This window comes from Oncorhynchus kisutch, linkage group LG22, assembly GCF_002021735.2.
Source record: "Oncorhynchus kisutch isolate 150728-3 linkage group LG22, Okis_V2, whole genome shotgun sequence".
Taxonomy (NCBI): Eukaryota; Metazoa; Chordata; class Actinopteri; order Salmoniformes; family Salmonidae; genus Oncorhynchus; species Oncorhynchus kisutch.
Genome location: NC_034195.2, coordinates 35,602,911 through 35,618,468, shown reverse-complemented (window position 1 = coordinate 35,618,468; position 15,558 = coordinate 35,602,911). Strand labels below are relative to the sequence as shown.

Here is a 15,558-nt window from a genome sequence, read left to right as displayed (position 1 = left end):
TAGTAAGACATTTCTGTCCTACTAGTGTCTTTGTTTTTATGGTCTCCACTCTAGTTCCCTGCAGCTAATCTGGGTGTATGGTCACTGGAGATGGCTTGAGCTGACAAACGGGTTAAAGACTGCATTACAGAGACAAGAATGTGTTTTAGAGATAGCTTAGGTGTAGGACAATCCCTAATTGTCTCAAAATCATCTGGGAAACTAAGCCAGTGTGGGGTTGAGACAACCCACGTGCAGATAATGACAGGATGGACCCATAGTGGTTTATGATGCCCCAATCTGCATGAGGGGGGTTGAACCAACCATGACTGAGCATTGTTAGTGTCAGCTATATATAGGACTCTGCATTTGTGTAAAGGTTAGGTTACTCGGTCCAACACTCAAGGGTGGGGGGTCGACCAGCCTCATTATTGCAATAATGAATCGATATTAAATAAAGATGATTGTTTGAATAAGTAACCAAATCTCTCTCAGAACTGAATTTACATGACAGGATATATCCAGGAAACTACTCTTTACCTCAAATTACAGTAGTAGTATATACAGTGCATTCAGAAAGAATTCAGACCCCTTGACTTTTTACAGATTTTGTTGTTACTAGAGGTCGACCGATTAATCGGAATTGCCGATTAATTAGGACCGAGTTCAAGTTTTCATAACAATAACAATTTTAACACCTTTATTTCATCTTTATTTAACTAGGCAAGTCAGTTAAGAACACATTCTTATTTTCAATGACGGCCTAGGAACAGTGGGTTAACTGCCTCTTTCAGGGGCAGAAAGACAGATTTTCACCTTGTCAGCTCGGGGAATCCAAATTAGTCCAACGCAATAACGACCTGCCTCTCTCTCGTTGCACTCCACAAGGAGACTGCCTGTTACGCAAATGCAGTAAGCCAAGGTAAGTTGCAAGCTAGCATTAAACTTACCTTATAAAAAAACAATCAATCATAATCACTAATTAACTACACATGGTTAATGATATTACTAGATATTATCTAGCGTGTCCTGTGTTGCATATAATCTGACTGAGCATACAAGTATCTAAGTATCTGACTGAGCGGTGGTAGGCAGAAGCAGGCACGTAAACATTCATTCAAACAGCACTTTCCTGCGTTTTGCCAGCAGCTCTTCGTTGTGCGTCAAGCATTGCGCTGTTTATGACTTCAAACCTATCAACTCCCGAGATGAGGCTGGTGTGACCGAAGTGAAATGGCTGGCTAGTTAGCGTGCGCTAATAGCGTTTCAAACTTCCCTCGCTCTGAGCCTTGGAGTGGTTGTTCCCCTTGCTCTGCATGGGTAACGCTGCTTCGATGTGGTGGCTGTTGTCGATGTGTTGCTGGTTCGAGCCCAGGGAGGAGCAAGGAGAGGGACGGAGGCTATACTGTTACACTGGCAATACTAAAGTGCCTATAAGAACATCCAATAGTCAAAGGTTAATGAAATACAAATGGCATAGAGGAAAATAGTCCTATTATAACTACAACCTAAAACTTCTTACCTGGGAATATTGAAGACTCATGTTAAAAGGAACCACCAGCTTTCATATTTTCTCATGTTCTGAGCAAGGAACTGCACTTTTACGTTCTTCTCCAACACTTTGTTTTTGCATTATTTAAACCAAATTGAACACATTTCATGATCTACTTGAGGCTAAATTGATTTTATTGACGTATTATATTAAGTTAAAATAAGTGTTAATTTAGTATTGTTGTAATTGTCATTATTACAAACACTTTTTTAAAATTAAAATCGGCCGATTAATCGGTATCTGCTTTTTTTAATCCTCCAATAATCGGTATCAGAAGGGTACCAAAAAATGTCTGCAGCATTGAAGGTCCCCAAGAACACAGTCGCCTCCATCATTCTTAAATGGAAGAAGTTTGGAACCACTAAGACTCCTCCTAGAGCTGGCCGCCCGGTCAAACTGAGCAATCGGGGAGAAGGGCCTTGGTCAGGGAGTTGACCAGGAACCCGATGGTCACTCTGACAGAGCTCCAGAGAACCTTCTAGAAGAACAAACATCTCTACAGCACTTCACCAATCAGGCCTTTATGGTAGAGTGGCCAAATGAAAGCCACTCCTCAGTAAAATAGTTTGCCAAAAGGCACCTAAGGACTCTCAGACCATTTTATTTTTATTTTTATTTTTATTTCACCTTTATTTAACCAGGTAGGCTAGTTGAGAACAAGTTCTCATTTGCAACTGCGACCTGGCCAAGATAAAGCATAGCAGTGTGAGCATACAACAAAGAGTTACACATGGAGTAAACAATTAACAAGTCAATAACACAGTAGAAAACAAAGGGGGGGGGTCTATATACAATGTGTGCAAAAGGCATGAGGAGGTAGGCAAATAATTACAATTTTGCAGATTAACACTGGAGTGATAAAAGATCAGATGGTCATGTACAGGTAGAGATATTGGTGTGCAGAAGAGCAGAAAAGTAAATAAATAAAAACAGTATGGGGATGAGGTAGGTGAAAAGGGTGGGCTATTTACCAATAGACTATGTACAGCTGCAGCGTGAGAAACAAGATTTTCTGGTCTGATGAAACCAAAATTGAACTCTTTGGCCAGAATGAAAACGTCACGTCTGGAGGAAACCTGGCACCCTCCCTACGGTGAGGCTGTGGGGGTGTTTTTCAGCAGCAGGGACTGGGAGACTAGTCAGGATCGAGGGAAAGATGAACGGAGCAAAGTACAGAGAGATCCTTGATGAAAACCTGCTCCAGAGCATTCAGGAACTCAGATTGGGGCTAAGGTTCACATTCCAACAGGACAACGTCCATAAGCACACAGCCAAGACAACGCAGTAGTGGCTTCGGGGCAAGTCTCTGAATTTCCTTGAGTGGCCCAGCCAGAGCCCGGACATGAACCCGATTCAACATCTCTAGAGAGACCTGAAAATAGCTGTGTAGCGACACTCCCCATCCAACCTGACAGAGCTTGAGAGGATCTGCAGAGAAGAATGGGACCAATCCCCCAAATAAAGGTGTGCCAAGCTTGTAGCGTCATACCCAAGAAGACAAAGTATTTCAACAAAGTATTTCGTAAAGGGTCTGAATACTTATGTAAATGTGATAATTCCGTTATTTTATTTTTAATACATTTGTAAACATTTCTAAAATCCTGTTTTTGCTTTGCCATTATGTGGTATTGTGTGTAGATTGATGAGGGGGAAAAAACTATTGAATCAAGTTTAGAATAAGTAACGTAACAAAATGTGAAAAAAGTGAAGGAGTCTGTGTCACGATCGTCGTATGGAGTGGACCAAAGCGCAGCGTGGTGTGAATACATTCTTCTTTATTGAATGAAGAACACGAAGAACACTTAAACAAAACAACAAAAAACGAATAAGATGACTGTGACCGCTATATAAACATTGTGCTAACGTGCAACATAAAGACAATAACCCACGAAATACCCAAAGAAGATGGCTGCCTAAATATGGTTCCCAATAAGAGACAACGATCAACACATGCCTCTAATTGAGAACCAATCTAGGCAACGAAAGACCTACATAAACACTTAGATGGAAACAACCCCATAAATCTACAAAACCCCTAGACAGTACAAACACCCTAGATGAGACAAAAACACACATATCACCCATGTCACACCCTGACCTAACCAAAATAATAAAGAAAACCAAGAATACTAAGGTCAGGGCGTGACAGTCTGAATACGTTTCCCGAATGCACTGTGGATATATTGTATATATACAGTAAGACTGATTTCTACCCAAATACCAAAGCACCCTAAGTTAGATGGATTCCTGCCTCCATCTCCTTCTCTCATTCCTTCCTATCTCATCTGATCTCCCCATCTTATTACTTTCTCACAGATCTTATTTCTCCAGTTATCTTTAACGCCTACTGTATCTTATTGCTTTTTGAATGTAATCTTCACTAAGCTTCCAGCTAGACCGACACCCACAGCTTTCTATAGCTTATCATAGCCTAGTGGCTCACTGTCCACTTAGGTTGACATAGCTAAGCCTGGGTGAAAGCTCCTTTCTCTTTCTGGAAAAGGGCAGAAAAGCCTGAAGAAAGGAATAGATACCTGCACTGTTGACAGCTCCTGTATACTGTTTCTAATTGCAACAGGCGTCTACATCAGTTTTTCTTCTTCTGTTTTTTTGGGCTCCGCATCAGGAAAACTGCTCGATGTACACACACTACTTTTCAAGAACTTGACCCTGGCTAGGAGGGACAGCTAGCTGCAGGTCGTTCACAGCACACCTGTTTTCACTTCAATTCAAATTTGATTGGTCACATACACATGGTTAGAAGATGTTATTGCAAGTGTAGCGAAATGCTTGCATACTTTTTTTATACACTTTATAACTATGACCCCAGTGTTTAGCTACCCTGCAGACAAGGTCCCCTACCTCCATCTCCTCATCCAAACAACACAGTTCTGCCTGTAACTATACTGCAGAATGCAGAATGAGCGCATGCTAGAGGAACTGAACTTGACAAGCAGAGTTTTGATGCAGAATTATGCTGGAGGATTTGAATTGAACAAGCTGACTTTGAGGTAAAAAAGACTAGTTCTCTTGGGCTGAGAGAGCTGAGAGCTCATTTACAGCCAGCTGCCTAAATGAAGCTTACTCCTTGAGCTGTGAATGTCTTTGTGTAACAGATGGGCCAATGTCTGGATTCCTCTTCTCATTAACATTTGGATAAAAACAATGCTTTTACAAGACGCGCCGCAAAATGAGAACGCAAACACACAGACCAGCTGTTGTTTGGAGGAAGATTTGCATATTTATGACTCCACACACCTGGGGGAGGTCAGAACAGAAGCATATGGATGGAAGTGTGCAAAGCTGTTGATATAGGGAACAGTATGTAGAGAGTTTGACAAACTGTCCTCCATGATGGCACCAAACGTTTCATGATAGAAACGTTCTTCTTTGCATTTTTACTTGTAGGCCTAATTGTTTTGGAAAATATGTTGGCAACATGGCATGCACTTGCGTAGTGAAGATTTGGCAAACCTTGCTATATGGTGCATTGGCTGTGCACAGTAACCTACCTGTGGTTCCTTCTGTAGTCGTACGTGTGTTCCCCTGTGGCCTGATAGGGATCTCTTCACCACGGTGTGATGCCGGAAGTGATAATAACCCCCAAACACCTGCAGACACAGAAAAATAACATTGAGACACTGATATGCAGTCCCAATGAAAAGCAAAGATACATATCGATAGCACTAACGCACCCTTGTACACACGTATACACACGCGCACGCAAACACACATTACATTTTCAGATCGCTAGAGACAGACAAATCTATTTTATAAAACGGTTACATTTGGATCCTGGATGCTGATGGTTGATAGCAGGGAGTGCCTGTTACCAGTTCCATTACATGTATCAATGTGCATCCACTGTCCCACAGCCCAGCCAGGCATACATAAACTTAATCTCCCCTGGAAAAAAGGGTCTAGACATTATTTCCCCATGCTCCCTGCCTAGTATTTGGTTTGGGACAGCGGGGGTTAATATAAGCCTTGCTGTGTGCTTATCCAACCTGTACAGAAAGCCACAGTTTTTTTAAATCTCCGCCGTGCCATGCATATGAACGTCATGAGACTGACAGCTTCTGTGATCCAGGCGAATTCATCTATCAGGATCACTATAATGGATATAGCCAAAGAATAGCAAATAGAAACAAAGGTAAAACAAACAAAAATGCACATTGTTTGCTGTCATTTCAGCTGCTTGATGTGATTGTGTGTTAGCTTTAGTTGGCTAGGTAGCTAGCTAGCAAAGGAAAAGTGACGTTAGCCTAGTTATTCTCCATAACAGTGCTTATAAAAAGTCTACACCCCCTCGAACGTTTTCACATTTTTGTTGAGTTACACTGCCTGCGTGAATGGGCCACTTCAGGTTGTCAGTGATATGCATGCCGAGAAACTTGAAGCTTTTCAACCTCTCCACTGCGGCCCCATTAATTTGAGGAGCGTGCTCCCTCCATGATCAGTTATTTTGTTTTGTTGACATTGAGGGAGAGGTTATTTTTCTGGCACCGCTTCGCCAGGGCCCTCACCTCCTCCCTTTAGTCTTGTCGTTGTTGGTAATCAGGCCTACCATGGTTGTCGTCTGCAAACTTAAAGATTGAGTTCGAGACGTGCGTATCCACACAAAGAGTACAGGACGGGGCTGAGCATGCAACCTTGTGGGGTGTTGAGGATCAGCATAGCAGAGGTGTTGTTGCAGTCCAGGACCCAGTTTCACAGGGCGGGGTTCAGGCCCAGAGCCCTGAGCTTAGTGATGTGCTTGGAGGGTACTATGGTGTTGAAGGCTGAGCTGTAGTCGATGAACACCATTCTTACACAGGTATTCCTCTTGTCCGGATGGGATAGGGCAGTGCAGTGCGATGGCGATTGGGTCATCTGTGGATCTGTTGGGGCGGTATGCAAATTGTAGTGGGTTTAGGGTGTTGGTTAAGGTGGAAGTGATATGTTACTTAACAAGCCTCTCAAAGCCCATGATGACAGAAGTGAGTCCTACCAGGCGATAGTTATTTAGTTCAGTTACCTTTGCTTTCTTGGGTTCAGGAACAATAGTGGACATCTTGAAGCAAGTGGGGACAACAGACTGGGATAGGGAGAGATTGAATATGTCCGTAAATATTCCAGCCAGCTGGTCTGCCATGCTCTGAAGACGGGGCTTGGGATGCCATCTGGGCCTTAACACGCTTAAATGTCTTACTCAGGTCGGCCACAGAGAACGAGAGCTCACAGTCCTAGTGGGTGGCAGCGGCACGCATCGGCAGCACTGGGTTTTTATTGAAGCGGGCAAAGAAAGTTTTAGGTTTGTCCGGGAGTGAAATGTTGTTGTCTACGACTTTACAATCCGTGATTGTCTAGAATTTCGTGTCTGCACTGTTGAATTGCAACTCCACTTTGTCTCTGTACTTTGGCTGTTTAATTGCTATACGGAGGGCATAGCTGGAATGCTCAATGTTTCCAGTTACCTTTCCATGGTTAAATGCGGTGGTTTGTGCTTTCAGTTTTGTGTAAATATTGCCTTCTATGCATGGTGTTTGGTTCGGATAAGTTCTATTTGGCCTAGTGGGAACAACATCCTCTATGCACTTCCTGATGAACTCAGTCACTGAGTCAGTGTGTACGTCAATGCTATTCTCAGAGGCAACCCGGAACATATCCCAGTCCGCTTGATCAAAACAATTCCGATTGGTACTTCCTGTTTAAATGTCTGCCTATAGGAGGGGAGTAGCAGAATAGAGGCATGATCTGATTTGCCAAAGAGAGGGCGGGGGTGTGCCTTGTAGCCATCCCGGGAAGGGGAGAGTAGCAATGATCAAGAGTTTTCGATGAGCGAGTTGATAAATCTTTGGTAGTATTTTCCTCAGATTCACTTTATTAATTCCCAAGCTACAGTAAATGCGACCTCAGAACATGTGTTTTTCAGTTTGCACAAAGTCCAGTGTAGTTCCTTGAGCCGTTACGGTGTTGGCTTGAGGGGGAATATACACAGCCAGGACGATGACCGAAGATAATTCTCTCAGGAGGTAATGAGGTTGACATTTGATGGTGAGGTATTCCAGATCACACCATGAGTAGTTTATCATGAAACATGCATTTCACCTTTTTTTTTTTTTCCTTTCTTTCTGTCCGTGCGATGTATGGAGAACCCTGCTGGATTGACGTGGACAGTATATCCGGAGGGATCCATCACTGAGTAACTGCCTCCTTTTTTCAAGCATGGTGGTGGCTGCATCATGGTATGGGTATAGACTGGGCAATTTTTCAGGATGAAAAGAAACGGGGTGGAGCTCAGCACAGCCAAAATCCTAGCGGAAAACCTGCTTCAGTCTGCTTTATACCAGACACTGGGAGTGGAATTCACCTTTCAGCAGGACAATAACAACATGCTTACCAAGAAGATAGTGGATGTTTCTGAGTGACAAACTTATCTGTGACAAGAGTTGAAAATGGCTGTCTATCCATGATCCCGAACACCTTGACAGAGTTTAAAGAATTTTGAAAATAATAACAGGCAAATATTGCACAATACAGGTGTGTAAAGCAGTTATGAGATTTACTCAAGAAGACTCACAGCTGTAATTGCTGCCAAATGTGTTTCTAAGATGTATTGACTCAGTGGGGTGAATACATACATTACAGAGTATTTTGTGTAGATCATAGACAGAAAATGACAATTAAATCCATTTTAATCCCACTTTGTAACACAATACAATTTGAGGCAATCTTGTCGCCTATTTATACATTATTTATTAAATCATTATTCGCTGAAGTTTTTGTTGCTTATTTATCAATTATTTATTAAATCATTATTTATTGAAGTTATTGTCTCTCGTCATCATTGCACCTCTGCTAACTAGCTTCATGCCAATGATTTGTTCAGCATAGCAACTTGGAATGAATATAATGAACGGCTGGGTCAAAATATGATAATATAAAATTACCACCAGCCTGTTTGGTCAGCAATTTCAGAACCTCAGAACTAGGGTGTGCTGACATGGCCATACAGGTATTCATAATTGTATCAGTAAATTGAGAGTTGATAGTTGGATCGGATGATACTTGTGATCGGAAAAAACTTAAGTGTTTTAATATGCCTAAATAGATGTTGGCAAAATAACGCCCTGCACGTTCTCACTGCAAAAAAAGCTGCAGATTAGGAGCTGCGTGCGGACGGGTGGGTGTTTGTGTCTGTGTGTCCTCAACTTGCATTGGGCAGATCAGTCAGAAAGTGCATTAGCGGTTCATTTTTCTCTCTACCCTTGCCCCACTTGTTAGATATTATGCACATTGATAGTTTGGGAGAAAACGTACTCGACCATGTGATTTATCATAGTAGCAGGTAGCAGCAATCTAAATGATCAGACTGAAAACGTGAGGAAAAGTGATCGGGTAAAATTATGGGCAACCAGGTGAAATACAGCTTCACTCCATCCAATCAGAGCGGCAGGATCAACATACTGCCAGCCCTTCTCTTTACAGACAGGCAAACTAGTCAGTCGAGTTATTTAGACCACACACATGACTGACTCAAAGACAAGACAGTATGGTTTAGAAAAGATGCTTGCTGGCACCCGAAAATATTTTGATCATAATCGTACTCAGAAAATGTATCATATTCGTTACGATACTCCTTTTCTCCGACCACTCGGCACACCCTTACTCAGAACTAACAACAGGCTTTAGCCCATACTATATCGTCTGGTGGAAGGATGAAATGAAACTTTCACTGAACAAAAATATAAACGCAACAATTTCAAAGATTTTACTGAATTACAGTTCATATATGGAAATCAGTCAATTGAAATAAATGTATCATACCCTTTTTTATTTATTCATTATTTTACCAGGTAAATTGACTGAGAACACATTCTCATTTACAGCAATGACCTGGGGAATAGTTTCAGGGGAGAGGAGGGGGATGAATGAGCCAACTGTAAACTGGGGATTATTAGGTGACTGTAATGGTTTGAGGTCCAGATTGGGAATTTAGCCAGGACACCAGGGTTAACGCCCCTACTCTTACGATAAGTGCCATGGGATCTTTAATGACCTCAGAGAGTCAGGACACACGTTTAATGTTCCATCTGAAAGACGGCACCCTACACAGGGCAGTGTCCCCAATCACTGCCCTGGGGAATTGGGATATGTTTTAGACCAGAGGAAAGAGGGCCTCCTACTGGCCCTCCAACACCACTTCCAGCAGCAGGACCAACCCTGCTTAGTTTCAGAAGCAAGCCAGCAGTGGTATGCAGGGTGGTATGCTGCTGGCCCTCACTTCACACCCTAATCTATGGATTTCACATGACTGGGAATACAGATATGCATCTGTTGTCTCACAGATACCTTAAAAAAGGTAGGGGCGTGGATCAGAAAACCAGTCAGTATCTGGTGTGACCACCATTTGTCTCATGCAGTGTGACACATCTCCTTTCCATAGAGTTGATCAGGCTGTTGATTGTGGCCTGTGGAATGTTGTCCCACCCCTCATCAATGGTTGTGCGAACTTACTGGATATTAGCAGGAACTGGAACATGCTGTCGAGACAGAATAACCAAAACATGCTCAATGGGTGACATGTCTGGTGAGTATGGAGGCCATGGAAGATCTGGGACATTTTCAGCTTCCAGGAATTCAGCTTCCAGGAATCCTTGCAACATGGGGCCGTGAATTATCATGCTGAAACATGAAGTGATAATACCTGGGTTCTCATGCCTTATTGCTTAAACAACACCTGTGCCGTGCGACACACACATATCCATTGTGGTACCTGCAGACACAGAGACACACTCATACATCTATCTCACACCTGCGAAGTGGACCGAGAGACCCAGCCAGTGAAGGATACTTGTCCTCACTATGCATAAACACACACCACACCTCCATAGACTAAGACATCTATTACCCATGGCTGAGGATGGATGGTAACATCCATCTCAGGTCATTAGCAGTAGCAGACACATCCATTAAGAAAACAACCAACAGTTACTGTGCCACTGGGACACATACTTCATAATGCTGGTGCCATCATCCATTACACAATCCCATTCACTCATGAAATAGCTTTTAATGCTAGGGAAAGGCAGATACTGTACACTACACCCTTCCTATGTCCTCCTCACAACCTTCTGTCTGTGACCTCCAACTTTGCTGTCAGTCTGGCAATACCTGAGTGGTACCAAAGTTCTGTATCACTGACTGTTCACAAGTCTAGGACACCATACAGACAGAGAGAGACAGGGGGACAGCAGCACACTAGAGAAAAATGACAGGGGCAGGCAGGAACAGATCATACATAGCCTCCTTTTATTTTACTAGGCAAGTCAGTTAAGAACAAATTCTTATTTATGATGACGGCCTATCCCGGACAAACCCTAACCCAGACGACACTGGGCAAATTTTGCACCGCCCTACGGGACTCGCAATCACTGTAGGTGGTGATATAGCCTGGAATCAAACCAGGGTCTGTAGTGACATCTCTAGCATTGAGATGCAGTGCCTTAGACCACTGCGCCACTACATGGTCCCTAACAGCCGGGGAATGTGCAGGGGGGGGGGTGGAGGAGAGACATCATCCCCCTACATCTGCATCATCTGCATATATTCACAGGAGAGCTGCGTTTGTTTGTGGAAGCGTTCCATTATGTACTGTAGTGTAATGCCACTGGGAACTGACTCACCTTCACACAGCTAGCGGTGTGGAGAAGAGATGGGGGGAGGGAGAGAACAAGGGAAGAGGGTGGGGGCAGAGTGATAGAAGGAGGGGAGAGAGGGAAAGATAAATAGGGAGAGAGAGAGAGAGAGAGAGAGAGCGGGGGAGGCTGTGACAGACGGGCCAGGCAGGATGGATGTGTGTGAGGAGAGAGAACTGCAGACGCAGCAGGACAGAGAGCTGCTCTCTGGGGGCAGCAGGATTCTGCAGGCTTGCATATTTGCAGTCAGAGACCTGCATGAGACCTGAGCAGTGTGTGTGTGTGTGTGTGTGTGTGTGTGTGTGTGTATCTGTGTCTGAATGACATTTTAGTGGGGTCACGATGGTAAATGTTGTTGTTGTCTTAGCTGATTAGCTGTTGTTGTCTTACCTGTTGTTGTCTCAGCTAGCTCTCCCAATCAACACCTGTGATTGCTTTATGCCTCGCTTTATGTCTCTCTCAAATGTCAATATGCCTTGTACACTGTGGATTAGGATAGTTATTATTGTCTTAGTTTACTGCGGAGCCCCTAGTCCCACTCAACATGCCTCAGATACCTCCTTTGTCCCGCCTCAAACACATGTGGTGACCTCACCCAGCATAACTAGCCCATCCATAGATGCAACCTCTCTTATCATCACTCGGTGCCTGGGTTTACCTCCACTGTACCTGCACCCCACCATACCCCTGTCTGTACATTATGCCCTGAATCTATTCTACCACGCCCAAAAATCTGCTCCTTTTATTCTCTGTCCCCAACGCACTAGACGACCAGTTTTGATAGCCTTTAGCCGTACCCTCATCCTACTCTGTTCCTCGGGTGATGTGGAGGTTAACCCAGGCCCTACGTGTTCCCAGGCACTCTCATTTGTTGACTTCTGTAACCGAAGAAGCCTTGGTTTCATGCATGTTAACATCAGAAGCCTCCTCCCTAAGTTTGTTTTACTCCCTGCTTTAGCACACTCCGCCAACCCTGATGTCCTTGCCGTTTATGAATCCTGGCTTAGGAAGGCCACCACAAATTCTGAGATTTCCATACCCAACTACAACATTTTCCGTCAAGATAGAACTGCCAAAGTGGGAAGAGTTGCAATCTACTCCAGCGATAGCCTGCAAGGTTCTATCATACTTTCCAGGTCTATGCACAAACAGTTCGAGCTTCTAATTAAAAAAATTAATCTCTCCAGAAATAAGTCTCTCACTGTTGCCGCCTGTTATAGACCCCACTCAGCTCCCAGCTGTGCCCTGGACACCATATGTGAATTGATTGACCCCCATCTACCTTCAGAGTTCATTCTGTTAGGTGACCTAAACTGGGAAATGCTTAACATCCCGGCAGTCCTACAATCTAAGCTAGATGCCCTCAATCTCACATAAATTATCAAGGACAACCCTAAACCTGGTACAATCCTGAATCCAGAAACATGGGCTCCCTCATATATATTATCCTGACCAACTTGCCCTCCAAATACACCTCTGCTGTTTTCAATCAGGATCTCAGCGAGCACTGCCTCATTGCCTGCATCCGCTATGGGTCAGCGGTCAAACGACCACCCCTCATCACTGTCAAACGCTCCCTAAATCACTTCTGTGAGCAGGCCTTTCTAATCGACCTGGCCCGAGTATCCTGGAAGGATATCGAGCTGGCCCGGGTATCCTGGAAAGATATTGATCACGTCAGTTGAGGATGCCTGGTCGTTCTTTAAAAGTAATTTCCTCACCATCTTAAATAAGCATGCCCCATTCAAAAATGTAGAACACTCCAGACCTGACTGCCCTCGACCAGCACAAAAACATCCTGTGGCGGACTGCACTAGCATTGAATAGTCCCCGCGATATGCAACTTTTCAGGGAAGTTAGGAACCAATACATGCAGTCAGTCAGGAAAGCAAAGACTAGCTTTTTCAAACAGAAATTTGCATCCTGTAGCTCCAACTCCAAAAAGCTTTGGGACACTGTAAAGTCCATGGAGAATAAGAGCACCTCCTCCAAGCTGCCCACTGCACTGAGGTTAGGTAACACTGTCACCACCGATAAATCCACAATAATCGAGAATTTCAAGAAGCATTTCTCTACTGCTGGCCATGATTTCCTCCTGGCTACCCCAACCCCGGCCAACAGCTCCGCACCCCCCGCAGCTACTACCCCAAGCCTCCCCAGCTTCTCCTACACCCAAATCCAGATAGCCGATGTTCTGAAAGAGCTGCAAAACCTGGACCACTGCAAATCAGCTGGGCTAGACAATCTGGACCCTCTCTTTCTAAAAGTATCATTACGGTTTCCGAGCTGGTGACGGGTGCACCTCAGCCACGTTCAAGGTACTAAGCAATATCATAACTGCCATTTATAAAAGAGAGTACTGTGCAGCCTTATTCATCGACCTGGCCAAGGCTTTCGACAATCCCTGTATTCTTATCGGCAGACTCAACAGCCTTGATTTCTCAAATGACCGCCTCGCCTGGTTCACCAACTACTTCTCAGATAGAGTTCCGTGTGACAAATCGCAGGGCCTGTTGTCTGGACCTCTGGCAGTCTCTATGGGGGTGCCACAGGGTTCAATTCTCGGGCCGACTCTTTTCTCTGTATATAACAATGATGTCGCTCTTGCTGCGGGTGATTCCCTGATCCACCTCTACGCAGACGACACCATTCTGTATACATTTGGCCCTTCTTTGGACACTATGTTAACTAACCTCCAAACAAGCTTCAATAACATACAACACTCCTTCCGTTGCCTCCAACTGCTCTTAAATGCTAGTAAAACCAAATGCATGCTTTTCAAACATTCGCTGCCCGCACCCGCCCGCCCGACTAGCATCACTACTCTGGATGGTTCTGACTTAGAATATGTGGACAACTACATATACCTAGGTGTCTGGCTAGATTGTAAACTCTCCTTCCAGACTCATATTAAACATCTCCAACCCAAAATAAAATCTAGAATCGGCTTCCTATTTTGCAACAAAGCCTGCTTGACTCACGCCGCCAAACATACCCTTGTAAAACTGACTATATCTTACCAATCCTCGACTTCGGCGATGTCATTAACAAAATAGCTTCCAATACTCCAGCAAACTGGATGCAGTCTATCACAGTGCCATCCATTTTGTTACCAAAGCCCCTTATACCACCCACCACTGCGACCTTTATGCTCTAGTCGGCTGGTCCTCGCTACATATACACTGGTCATCCCCAAAGCCAACACCTCTTTTGGCCGCCTGTCCTTCCAGTTCTCTGCTGCCAATGACTGGAGCGAATAGCAAAAATCGCTGAAGCTGGCGACTTATATTTCCCTCACTAACTTTAAACATCAGCTATCTGAGCAGCTAACCGTTCGCTGCAGCTGTACTAGCCCATCTGTAAATAGCCCACCCAATCTACCTACCTCATCCCCATATTGTTTTTATTTACTTTTCTGCTCTTTTGCACACCAGTATTTCTACTTGCACATCATCATCTGCTCATCTATCACTCCAGTGTTAATTTTCTAAACTGTAATTACTTCGCTACTATGGCCTATTTATTGCCTTTCCTCCTCACGCCATTTGCACACACTGTATATCGACTTTTTATTGACTGTACCCTTGTTTATTCCATGTGTAACTCTTGTGTTGTTGTTTGTGTCGCACTGCTTTGCTTTATCTTGGCAAGGTCGCAGTTGTAAATGAGAACTTGTTCTCAACTAGCTTACCTGGTTAATTAAATAAAGGTGAAATAAAAATTTGTAAAAAATATCAGTACAGTATGAACAGTACGTGACACATGCTCAGTTCGTTCAGGTATGTGTGTGTCTGTGTGTGAAAGAGAAAGAGCGAAATATAGAGAGGGAAAGAATCATGCTGAAGATATACTGTACTGTCCATGTTAGTGTGTGACTCATGCTGTGTTCAGGTGTGTGTGTGTGTGTGTAGGGGGTCAGAGATGCGCACCAGGTTTAAAGTTTATAGCTTATATCCAGTTATGATTTTAATATGCATATTTTCGTGGAATAGTTTGATTTCAATTATAACGTTTTGGTTTCACAAAATCACGTGGTTAATCATAAATATCTGATTGCTAAAAATCTAAAAGTTCAAATTCAACGAATGTGAGAGCACCAGCCTCTGCCATATGGACACATTGATACACAGCGATCCATTGACGCTAACGAAATGAGCCCATGGAACTCATAGCCGATAGGGAAATGCAGCAGTAGGCCTATAACTTCTACTGTCAACTAAGTAAAAATACATTAAAAGTTATTTAGGTTCTTTCAATAGCATTCATCTATCTACTCAGCCTGTCTGCCTCCCTTTCTATATGTCTTGTTATGAGCTACTCTTTTTATCAACTCCCTATTACATATAT

At 43.7% G+C, this 15,558-nt stretch overlaps 1 protein-coding gene across 2 annotated transcripts in view; it reads right to left on the bottom strand.

Moving 5' to 3' along the window:
- LOC109867753 (furin-like) overlaps positions 1-15,558 on the bottom strand; it is a 179,527-nt gene that overhangs the window by 76,885 nt on the left and 87,084 nt on the right. For both annotated transcript variants that reach the window (XM_031802119.1, XM_020457030.2), the window contains exon 3: positions 5,044-5,142. In XM_031802119.1, coding sequence (XP_031657979.1) covers positions 5,044-5,142 — 99 coding nt within the window. The remainder of the gene's footprint in view (positions 1-5,043; positions 5,143-15,558) is intronic.